General features: G+C 41.1%; 1 protein-coding gene across 1 annotated transcript; it reads right to left on the reverse strand.

The window, feature by feature from the left end:
- Positions 1 to 3,505: 3,505 nt before the first annotated feature.
- Positions 3,506 to 8,556, reverse strand: LOC131437896 (uncharacterized protein K02A2.6-like). Its single transcript, XM_058607549.1, has one exon. The coding sequence runs from the start codon at positions 8,178 to 8,180 to the stop codon at positions 3,804 to 3,806; it is 4,377 nt and encodes a 1,458-aa protein (XP_058463532.1). The 5' UTR covers positions 8,181 to 8,556; the 3' UTR covers positions 3,506 to 3,803.
- Positions 8,557 to 12,127: the final 3,571 nt, after the last annotated feature.

Consider the following 12,127-nt stretch of genomic DNA (forward strand, 5'->3'; position numbering starts at 1 on the left):
AAATATTTAGGTTTAAAGTATTACAAAAAACTCACTTTCATGGATCAAATTGAACGAATCCAGGCAAAGTGTAATAAATATATTAAATGTTTATATCCTCTTATAAACAAAAATTCAAAGCTCTGTCTAAAGAACAAATTACAAATTTATAAACAAATTTTCAGACCAGCCATGCTTTATGCAGTACCAATTTGGTCAAGTTGGTGTTACACCAGGAAGAAAACGCTTCAAAGGATTCAGAATAAAACTCTGAAAATGATTTTGAAGCGTCGTCCCTGGTTTAGTACAAATGAGTTACACAGACTCACAAACAAAGAATCATTAGATGTAATGTCACATAATATTATGAGCAAATTCCGAAAAAAATCGATGCAATCTTCAATTGATCCGAATTGCGGAAGTAAATGATGTCTTCATGGTAATAACCAAATCATGTATATAATACTGCTGAAAAGTCACCACTTGTGGCTGAACACCCAATTTAAATCTTAATAATTTAATTTTAACTCAGTATTCGAAATGACCGCTAACATAGTTATAGAATAGAATTTGAGTGTCCTGTCTGTTAGTCTGTGGTTTATTGGCCGTTGTTTAAGAAACCCCTTCCGAAAAAGTGTTTATTTTGAGCAGTGCATATAATTCAATGAATAGACACCTAGGAACTGGGACAAATCACAATTTTCTTCACTTAAATTGATTAAAGTATTGGTCCGTGTGTCAACTCGTCGATCAAATCGATGATATCAATGATTATTCTTGTGCACAAATCAATGTGATAAGTGTGAGGCAATCGCAATTTGTAAGTGCGAAATGTTGTCAAAGCCGTAATTGAAATATTCTCATTCATTGAGATACATTAAAACCTTCCAGACGTCTACCATTCATTTAGTATAGCGATAATGATTTCACTAAATTTGTTATCGATGCACTATTCGCAAAGTACGTACAACGAAACAAATTGTCAAATTGATATCGGAACATTTTGATATGTAACTTAATCTCTCAAGACAATAGAAGATAAGAACAAAAATGTGCAGTATTGGCAGGTACACGAATTGAATCCGGAAAGAGGTAATGGTGTGAAATGAATTCGGAAAAGAGGTACTAGCAGTGTTTCACACTTTGTTTCGGTTCTGGTACATTATTCGGACCGCTAATATCTATTCATCCTGTGCTACTGGCATCAATGCTGGATCAAGAAGTTTTTGAATAACTAACACGAGAAGATCATAAAACACTTCGCCCAAATTGATGAGATTCTATCTCATCGAAGTCTTCAACATTCCCTGTTAACCCATTATGTCCTAGCGTATGATATACCATACGCAAAACTCTTTCAATACATGCTTACTATAGAAGTTTAGTACCTAACGGCTTAACTACAACATTGCTTATACTTTTATTTTCTTTGTGTATTAAGAAAGCACTCAAGTTTCAACGTTCGAGCCTTGGAAAATCTGAGCCTAACCTCAATTCTATCTCATCTATGTGCCCCCTCTGAAACGCCACTGGTTAAACTGCTTATCGGAAAAAGTGTAGTTAAAAGGATCACAAGCAGGCGGCTCAAGCTTTCAAGAGGAATTCAAATAGTTCAGTAAGGGACCGTTCATAACCCTCGTAGACCAAAATTTGGAACTTTTTAACCCCCCACTTGTGGAATGTCGCAAACTTTTCCAATACCAGCCGGATGAAATTTGCTTGGATTTATTTCGAACTGTATTGATTGCAATACAGAGAACGTAAGAAGAATTTCGAGAAAACCTACTTCATTTGACAATGTATTGAAACTTCTAATGGGACTATTTTCTTTTACTCTAAGTATAAAAGATATTACACAAACGTACTTTTTACTCAAATTATAAAATTATAATTGCAAGATTTTTTTTTCAATGACGGGAAATGACTTTCGAACTGCCAACTGTCTGTTCGAGAATATGGTTATTTTTTATGACGACAAACTACTCGACTGTCAAATTTTAACCAAAAGTTAAAATAATTCGCGATGTGGTCGACAGCCTAGAAATACTTAATAAGTTGTCTAGATAAGTTTTGTTTTACAACAAGATGATACTAAAAGATCCAACGCGAGCGCAGTAATGTACTATTTGTGTTAAAAACTAGTTTTGTTATATTGTTCTTAACATTGAAAGTCATTCTCCGGGTGGTGTCATAAATTTTCAATTATACAGAATAAGATAAAATAAAATCATACAGAATAAGATAAAATGATCCTCAAACGTCTTTACCGGATGAGCGATAGGAAAGAAAATGAGTTTTCTTCGTAAAGTGATTCAAATGCACAATTTAACTGGAAATATTTTAGTTCAGTTCACCCTATCAGCTGTATTTTTCGAAAAATTGCACTTCCGCAATGCTAGACATTTACTTTTTTTCGAATTTCTCTTCCCTCAGGTAAAGCTAAGATGATGAAACATTATTCTGGCTTGATTGACTGATTTTCGTAATTTTTTTTTTTGCGAATAAAAGAAAATGAATTGAATCTAAGTCATTTGAATCTAAGTCTGTGAAAATCGATTTAGCCATCTCTGAGAAAAGTTAGTGCACTTCTTTTCACAATTTTTTGCACATTTTACCCCATAATTCCGGAACCGGAAGTCGGATCCAAATAATATTCAGGAATTTTGTATGGGACCACAAGACCTTTCATTTGAATCTAAATTTGTAAAACTCGGTTCAGCCATCTCCGAGAAAAGTTAGTGCAAAAAAACGTTACATACACATATACGCACATACACACACACATACACACACATACACACACACACACACACACACACACACACACACACACACACACACACACACACACATACACACACAGCCATTTTGCGTACTCGACGAACTGAGTCGAATGGTATATGACACTCGGCCCTCCGGGCCTCGGTTCAAAAGTCGGTTTTCACAGTGATTGCATAACCTTTCTATATGAGAAAGACAAAAATATGATTTTTTGAAAATTTTAGACCCTATGGGCTCACTGGAGTAATTAATTGTTATCAATAATTTTATAGATAAAAAACTTTAAACGCATTTTTCTCGAAAGCAGGTTTTGAAAGTCCGTGTTCATCGTCATTCAAAAACTACTGCACCAATTTTTTTCAATTTTTGCACACATTTTCTACATATAAATAAAACGTTTTTATTTTCGTTGTTTGTTACTTTGGGGAGGTTTAACAGTTAACATACAAAATGGCGAATTTTTTCGTGAAAAATCGTAGTTTTCACTTTAAACAACCACCAAAAATAAAAAAAAATCAAACAGAAACGTTGAGGTCTAGAAAAACTTCTTCTCTAACTATGAAGCGTTCATTTGTTCACTTCTGATTAGTCTACGCTGAGTGGACACCGCAAATCATGATTTTTAAGATGCGTCCTCAGAAATATCTCTTAACCGACTTATTTCTCAATATTTTTCCATGGAAAAATTACAAAATGTTGTTCGAATGATGCTTTTTATCATGCAAAATGTTGTATCTTGTGTGTGTGTGTGGTTGGACAGCAGAGAACAGTATTTGCGTGTCCTTACAGACAAGTAATAAATAGACACATTTTAAAACTGAACCACTATACTTTAATACTTAATAAAGACATGTTACACAAGACACAATAAAAGAAGTTGTCTGTCCTGTTAGACAACTGTTCTGAATCTCTCTCTAGCTGGACTGGCGGTAATCTACTGACTGCAACATATGCGTCAACGCAGTGGCAGCATAACTGTCACTCGAGAGCATAATGGCAGTGTAGCCAGTATTGCCGTTTGGTTGGCTGCAACATCTCCCCTCTTAATAAAGGTGGTACGGGTCGAACCATTGTGGCCGACTTCTGGTCCGGGTGGAACGACGCGGTAAAGTCTCCACCAGGTCTGCTTCGGTCGCTGACTCGAACTCCGTTGATGCTGCTGTAGATGAAGATAATGACGAGGACGACGGACTTGCCACTAGCTGAGGTAGTGGAACACTTGTGGGAGTAGAAGACAAACGTGTCGGTGTCATCGGCTGTAACGTCGGCGATTGTGAGCTATGCGTAACCAAAGACTGCGGTGAGCCAACGGATGATACTGCGGATGTACTGTCTGAAAGCTTCGGTAGATCCCAGGCATCAAGAAGGACGTCGAGCGGCAACAATTTAGTACTACTGCTGGCTGACGATAAAGGACCGGTGTTGGGTGAAACAGTCTCAGTACGACATCGTAACTGGTTGATATGGGAACGCAGAACTCGACGATCAACCAAAACGTTGTACATCACATCACCTATCTTCTCCAGAATAACACCAGGAACCCACTTCCAAGTGTTTCTGTGATGAACCTTTGCGAAAACCAGTTCGTTTCGATTGAACGATCTTCGCTGTTGATCTTGCTGAACATGCGGTGTCATTGGTAAAATTGCTGATGATGGGCGAAGTAGCTCCAGACAAGTCCGTATACGACGACCAAACATAACCTCAGACGGTGATTTACCTTCAGGCCCAGTGCGGTTGGGCGTGCTTCTGTAGGTTAGCAGGAAGGTGTCTAGAGCTTCAGCAATGGATCCTCTCCCCTCTTGAATTTTTTTGACGGCCCGCTTGAAGGTGTCAACGAACCTTTCAACTTGGCCGTTAGACTGGGGATGGAACGGGGCCGTTGTGACATGCTCGATACCGTTGAGAGCACAGAAGTTGGCAAATTCCACACTCGTAAACTGAGTACCGTTATCCGATACTAGCATTACAGGCATACCGAGCCTTGCAAATAGACTTCGAAGAATACTGATGGTTGCTACTGCAGTGATTCGTCGGGTTTGCACTATCTCCGGCCACTTGGAGAAGGAGTCGACCGCTAGCAAATAGTACTCACCGTCGATGGGACCGGCAAAGTCTACGTGAACACGCTGCCAAGGTCCCGATGCCTTCGGCCATGGCACTGGGACGGCGTGAGGCGGTGACTTGGCAGTCGCTGCACAATGCCGACATGTTTTCACATAACCGGCGATGTCTTCGTCGATGGATGGCCAATAGACGTAGCTCCTGGCGATGGCCTTCATACGCTGTGTACCAGGATGACCATTGTGAAGCTGATCTAAGCAACGCTTGCGGTACAGAGCTGGGATGACGAGCCGTTCAGCGAACAGTATGCATCCATCAACGGTAGTGAGGGATTCCTGTCTGACTTGGAATCGTTTTAGCTCCGGATCGATTGCTTTCGTTTGAGGCCAACCGTCGGTTATAAAACGGTAGACCTTCCGGAGAACTGGATCAGCTTGGGTACTTCGAGCGACGTTTCTGAAAGTAAGAGGCAACGCATCTACTGTATCAACTGCTACTGACCTAACATCCTGCTCGAGAATTATGCTGGCGATGACGTAGTCTTCATCTGGTCGCGCGTGTCGGTTTATCAACCGGGACAGCACGTCGGCGTTACCGAACTTATCAGTGGGAACGTACTCGATGGTGAAATCGTACAGCAGTAGAGTGAGGGCAAAGCGCTGTAACCGGTTGGCTGTGTATACCGGTATGCCCTTCTTGGACCCGAAGATTCGGAGCAGCGGAGCGTGGTCAGTCTGCAGCAAGAAGCGTCGTCCGAAGATCATTTTGTGAAACTTGGTGACGGCAAAGATGATAGCTAGACCTTCACGATCCGGTTGACTGTAGTTCTGTTCTGCCTTCGTAAGTGCTCTGGAAGCATGCTGTACTATTTTGATGGAGCCATCTGGGAACCTGTGACTGATTGTGGCTCCAACACCAACTGACGATGCGTCAGCAGAAACAATGATCTCCTTTTTCGGATCGTAGTGCGTTAGTAGAAGATCTGAGGTGAGAATCTGCTTGAAACGCTCGAATGCCCGCTGGCACTCCGTTGTCCACTGGAATTTCGACTGCGATTTCAGCAGATTGTCCAGCGGAAAGCGAAGCATTCGCATGTTCGGGACAAACTTCCCATAATAATTGATCGCCCCGAGGAAGGAACGTACACCGTGAACGTCAGTGGGAGGCGGAAGCTGCACTATTGCCTCGATTTTGGCTGGATCTGGACGCAGACCTCGATGGTCAACAATGTAGCCCAGATACGGTATCTGCTTCTTGCCGAAGGTACATTTTTCGGCTCGAATGGTGAACCCAAAATCCTGGATTCGCTGAAGAACTGCTTTCAGGTTGCGGTTGTGAGCTGCTTCGTCTTCACCGCCAACGATAACGTCATCGAGATAACCGGAAACTTTTTCCAACCCGGCTAGCATGGTGTCGATGAGCTGCTGGAAGATACCCGGTGCTACCTTTACACCAGGTGGAAGACGATTGTAATGAAACAAACCACGGTGCGTGTTGATGGTGAGCAGATGACGAAACTGCTCGTCGACCTCAACTTGCAAAAATGCATCCGAAAGATCGATCTGACTGAAAACTTTGCAGTTAGCCAGCTTAGCGAAGATGTCTTCCGGAAGAGGGAGCGGGTATTGGTGAGGCTGAAGAGCGGAGTTGAGTCCTGTAGAATAATCTCCGCAAACACGAATGGCACCATTTGCTTTGCGCACTACGACGATTGGTGCTGCCCACTCCGAGTAGTCGACCGGTGTAATGATGTTCAGCTGCTGTAACCGGTCCAACTCTTGATCGACTGCGTTGTACATAGAGTACGCAACCGGGCGTTTAGGACAGAAAATGGGCTTGCACTGATCCTTTACGTCTAACTTCACCTGTACCTTATTGCAGAGCCCAAGTTTCTCACTGAAAACTTCTGGAAATGCAGAACTAAGCGCTGCGCTGGAAGTCGAAGAACTAGATACCTGACAGCAAAAAGTATCCATTGGCACGGACCATAAATCGAAACTATCGACCAAATCAGATCCGAGAAGTTGCAGCTGCTTTTCAGTTACACGGATAATTTCGCTGCGAGTATTTCCGCCGATGGTGACGTCACAGCGAAATTCACCTTCGAGTGGCAAAATGTTCCCAGATGCTGTTTTCGCCTTCACTGTAGATGGTGATAATCTGGGACTACCGACCTTTCGCCAGATCGGTTTGCTGATGACCGTGATGTCGGACGCTGTGTCTAACTGAAGATGGATGTGAGTTCCATTTAGCACAACGGAGACAAATTTTCGCCGCCTCTGCACGTTGCACATGTTGACAACGACAACCTTGCTGGCAACCGAACGTTTTCCACCTCTCTTCTTCTTCTTGGAACTTGCACAGTATCCTTGACGATGACCGTACCGACTACAATCGGGACATTGACGGTTCTTGTACGGGCAGTCACGAACATAATGGAACGCACCACAATACCAGCACGGAGTATCGGGTTTCCGCTTTGTGTTGTTCGCATCTGACCTGGGAGACAGCTGATGTCTGTTACGGTTGCTGTCATATTTCTGCTTGAGCTGATTAACCTGATCGAAAGATGCAGCAGATTCGATCATAGCATTATCGTGTTTGAGATTGATGAGACGCTGGCATTCATTCGATAATTGCTCCAACGTGAGGTTATTGTTCTCCTCAATCCGTGACAGGAGTCGGGTCCGAGTCTCTGAATCACGCTCAGACTTTAGTCCGCACACGAACATCAAGCACTTGAACTGTTGCTCTGACAACTTTCCCAGCTCGAACTCGACGCAGAGCTTATTCACACGGCAGGCATAAGCTATGTGGTCTTCGGTCGGTTGTTTAGCGATCTGAAGGGTTCTGTATCGCCTGCTGATCACCGACTCTTTCGCCCCGAACAAACTTTTCAATTTTGCGACCGTGTCTGCAAAAGTATGTTCTTTCGGTGTTCTCGGCAGAATAAAAGAGACGTACCTTTCGTGTTCAGATGTTCCCAGCTTTCTGAGCAGCAATCTGACCTTCGCTTGGTCGTCCAACCGAGCAGCATCCTTTTCGAACAGCTCGTCGTACCTCGTGAACCAGGCTGCAAACGTGATGCTACTGTCCGCGTCGTAGCGGAACTCCTTGATATTCCCAGCAAGGGAATCAAGAATTTGTTCCGGACTGGGTGCTGCGCCCGCATGCACTTCCGAAACGACTTGCCTGATGAAGTTCTCTTGTGACTGCTGACTGTTCTGCTGTTGCTGGAGAACTTGTGTCATCAGGTGCAAACACTGACGAAGGAGCTCATCCGTAGCTGGAGGAACTTGCTGCTGTTGGCCTTGTTGCTGCAGAAAGGCATGCTGCTGTCCATTCGGGATACTCATCCTTTTGTCTTGTTGCACGTGGGTGATGTGAAAGTGAGGTTAGCTTTTATCACTTTTCCACTGGACTCGTCGCCACTGTTGTATCTTGTGTGTGTGTGTGGTTGGACAGCAGAGAACAGTATTTGCGTGTCCTTACAGACAAGTAATAAATAGACACATTTTAAAACTGAACCACTATACTTTAATACTTAATAAAGACATGTTACACAAGACACAATAAAAGAAGTTGTCTGTCCTGTTAGACAACTGTTCTGAATCTCTCTCTAGCTGGACTGGCGGTAATCTACTGACTGCAACATATGCGTCAACGCAGTGGCAGCATAACTGTCACTCGAGAGCATAATGGCAGTGTAGCCAGTATTGCCGTTTGGTTGGCTGCAACACAAAACATTTGAATTTATATTGTTGGACGATAGTTCTGAAAAAAATTCGCTGAAATGATGATTTTTTTCATCGTTTAGACCCTACCCCCATAAGTGATGCGTTCTCGATCCAGTTTGAACAACTTATATCAATCAAAACTACGTAGACTCTGCACAAAATCCCCCTTCCATCTCGTAAACAAACGTAGACCGGCTTAAAAATATTTGTGCCAATGTTTGTTTTTCAATCCTCGAAACAGTTGTTAAAGTCAATTTTAGTAATAGCTTTCAATGCGCGTAGTGATTCACGTTTGATGTTTTCAATTAACTCAAAACGATTTCCCCGGAGCGGTCGTTAGAGTTTACTGACGCGTTAAAGGGGCGGGTAGGGTCTAACACTTCTGAGAAATCATTTATTATTTTCATTATACTGTCTTATAGTAAAACATTACAAGAATTTTTTTTTTTATTCAAAAAATATTTTTTATTCAGGCCTATTTGCGTACAAGCTTTAAGTGGGCGATTGAGCCGATTTTTTAAATAATTTTTTTTTGAGTTGGATCTCGTTTTCACTGTTTTTCTAGGGGGAGAGGAGCTTCCATTTCCCTCCTGCGAGGATTGAGGGGAACTTCGTTCGTGGTTCGTCTCGTCATCCATTGCCGCATCGATGGTATTGTTGTCGATTTCCGTCTTCTTTTCGTTGCTAGTTGCTGTAGATGCACCTTGTTGTATATTGGTTGCAATTGTTGGTTGGTTGGAGGGTAAGTTGTTAACTGCAGCCGGTGTACTTTATTCTATAGAGGATACTGATGGTTTCGTTGAAGGGGATGCTTCATTGTTGTTGGTGGCTGTCATAGGTGTACTGGGGTTGCTTGGGGTTTGTGTGAAGGAAGCACCGTTGTCCTTTGGTGTAGTTGTCTCCTTGTCCAGTTTATCACATGGCTTACCGTAGTGAACAGCTTTTTGGCAATATTGACATGTGGCCATCTGATTGTCATAGGTAACAAGTGATTTGCACGGAATTCTTGTATCTTGATCCAAAATCACATAAGAAGGTATAGCCTGCTTCAAGTGTATACGTAATAAACGTACGCCATTTAGAATACCGGGGAAAAAATTCTTCCACTTTTCTTTTTCGATAGAGAGAATCTCTCCGTATTGGGACATAGTGACGCTTGAGTGAAGATCATGCCCACGCACTTCTATAGCACTATCATCTTTATAAAACTGGATGTAAACAACATTATTCGTCTTATTGCATTGAAGTAAATGCACACGTTTAATGTCAAGATGCATTTGCTCCTTAAACAAACTTTCAAGTTCTCGTATCGAAGGTCGAATTTTGCACTGCCTGAACTAAACAACAATTGTGTTCTTTCCTGTCGGCGGTAGCTTTTGTTCGTTTGGTTCACTCATGTCGAGGTCGTTTTATTGTTCACTACACAATACTGTACTTGGTTTCTTCTGTCCCGAACGTAAGCGGTTTTGTTTTATCGACTGACTTGGATGAGATGTAAAACCGAACTAGAACAGTTCACGAATATTCTGTGAAATTTTCAAGCCTATTGAAACAAAACTCTGGAAGTTATGGACCTTTATATATGGCTATCTCATTCTGCGAAGAAGCAAGAGTTCGTCGTACAGGTCCAAGATATCTGCTTCGATTGACTTCAAAACTTGTCAAAACATTCTTGAAATGTTTCATTATAATAAATTATATAAGAAAAACCTGTATCATATATAATACTGTGGTATTCTTCAAAATTATTTTTCTTCGATTCTTAAAAGAATCGCCGAAATAGATTTGTTTGACCGTCTACTGATAAAAACTATCAATTGGAAAAGATTTGAGGTCGATTTAGAAAACTTTTGACGGTTTTTCGCTCTTTTCAATGATGGTATACAAATTTTAACACACTTTACCCTATATTTCCGGATCCGAGAGTCGGATTGTGATGAAATTCAGGAATTACGTATGGGACCACAAGACCTTTCATTTGAATCTAAGTTTGAGAAAATCGGTTCAGCTCCGAGAAAAGTTAGTGCAAAAAACGTTACATACACACATACGCACATACACACACATACACACACACATACACACATGCACACACACAGACATTTTGCGTACTCGACGAACTGAGTCGAATGGTATATGACACTCGGCCCTCCGGGCCTCGGTTCAAAAGTCGGTTTTTACAGTGATTGGATAACCTTTCTATATGAGAAAGGCAAAAAATTTTTTTCTTCGATTCTTAAAAGAATAACCGAAATCGGTTTGTTTGACCGTCTACTGATAAAAACCATCAAATTGGAAAAGATTTGAGGTCGATTTAGAATTTTTTTAAGGTTTTTACCCATTTTCAGTGATGGTATACAATTTTTAACACATTTTACCCCATATTTCCGGATCCGGAAGTCGGATCCGCATGAAATTCAGGAATAACGCATGGGACTACAGGACCTTTCATTTGAACCTAAGTTTGTGAAAATCGGTCGCGTCATCTATGAGAAAAGTTAGAACACATATTTTCTTTTTTTTGCACATTTTACCCCATAACTCCCGAACCGGAAGTCAGATCCAAATAATATTCAGGAATTTTTTATGGGACCTCTAGACCTTTCATTTGAATCTAAGTCTGTGAAAATCGATTTAGCCATCTCTGAGAAAAGTTAGTGCACTTATTTTCACAATTTTTTGCACATTTTACCCCATAATTCCGGAACCGGAAGTCGGATCCAAATAATATTCAGGAATTTTGTATGGGACCACAAGACCTTTCATTTGAATCTAAATTTGTAAAACTCGGTTCAGCCATCTCCGAGAAAAGTTAGTGCAAAAAAACGTTACATACACATATACGCACATACACACACACATACACACACACACACACACACACACACACACACACACACACACACACATACACACACAGCCATTTTGCGTACTCGACGAACTGAGTCGAATGGTATATGACACTCGGCCCTCCGAGCCTCGGTTCAAAAGTCGGTTTTCACAGTGATTGCATAACCTTTCTATATGAGAAAGACAAAAATATGATTTTTTGAAAATTTTAGACCCTATGGGCTCACTGGAGTAATTAATTGTTATCAATAATTTTATAGATAAAAAACTTTAAACGCATTTTTCTCGAAAGCAGGTTTTGAAAGTCCGTGTTCATCGTCATTCAAAAACTACTGCACCAATTTTTTTCAATTTTTGCACACATTTTCTACATATAAATAAAACGTTTTTATTTTCGTTGTTTGTTACTTTGGGGAGGTTTAACAGTTAACATACAAAATGGCGAATTTTTTCGTGAAAAATCGTAGTTTTCACTTTAAACAACCACCAAAAATAAAAAAAAATCAAACAGAAACGTTGAGGTCTAGAAAAACTTCTTCTCTAACTATGAAGCGTTCATTTGTTCACTTCTGATTAGTCTACGCTGAGTGGACACCGCAAATCATGATTTTTAAGATGCGTCCTCAGAAATATCTCTTAACCGACTTATTTCTCAATATTTTTCCATGGAAAAATTACAAAATGTTGTTCGAATGATGCTTTTTATCATGCAAAAC

The sequence above is a fragment of the Malaya genurostris genome, chromosome 3 (assembly GCF_030247185.1).
Source record: "Malaya genurostris strain Urasoe2022 chromosome 3, Malgen_1.1, whole genome shotgun sequence".
In the NCBI taxonomy this organism is placed as follows: domain Eukaryota; kingdom Metazoa; phylum Arthropoda; class Insecta; order Diptera; family Culicidae; genus Malaya; species Malaya genurostris.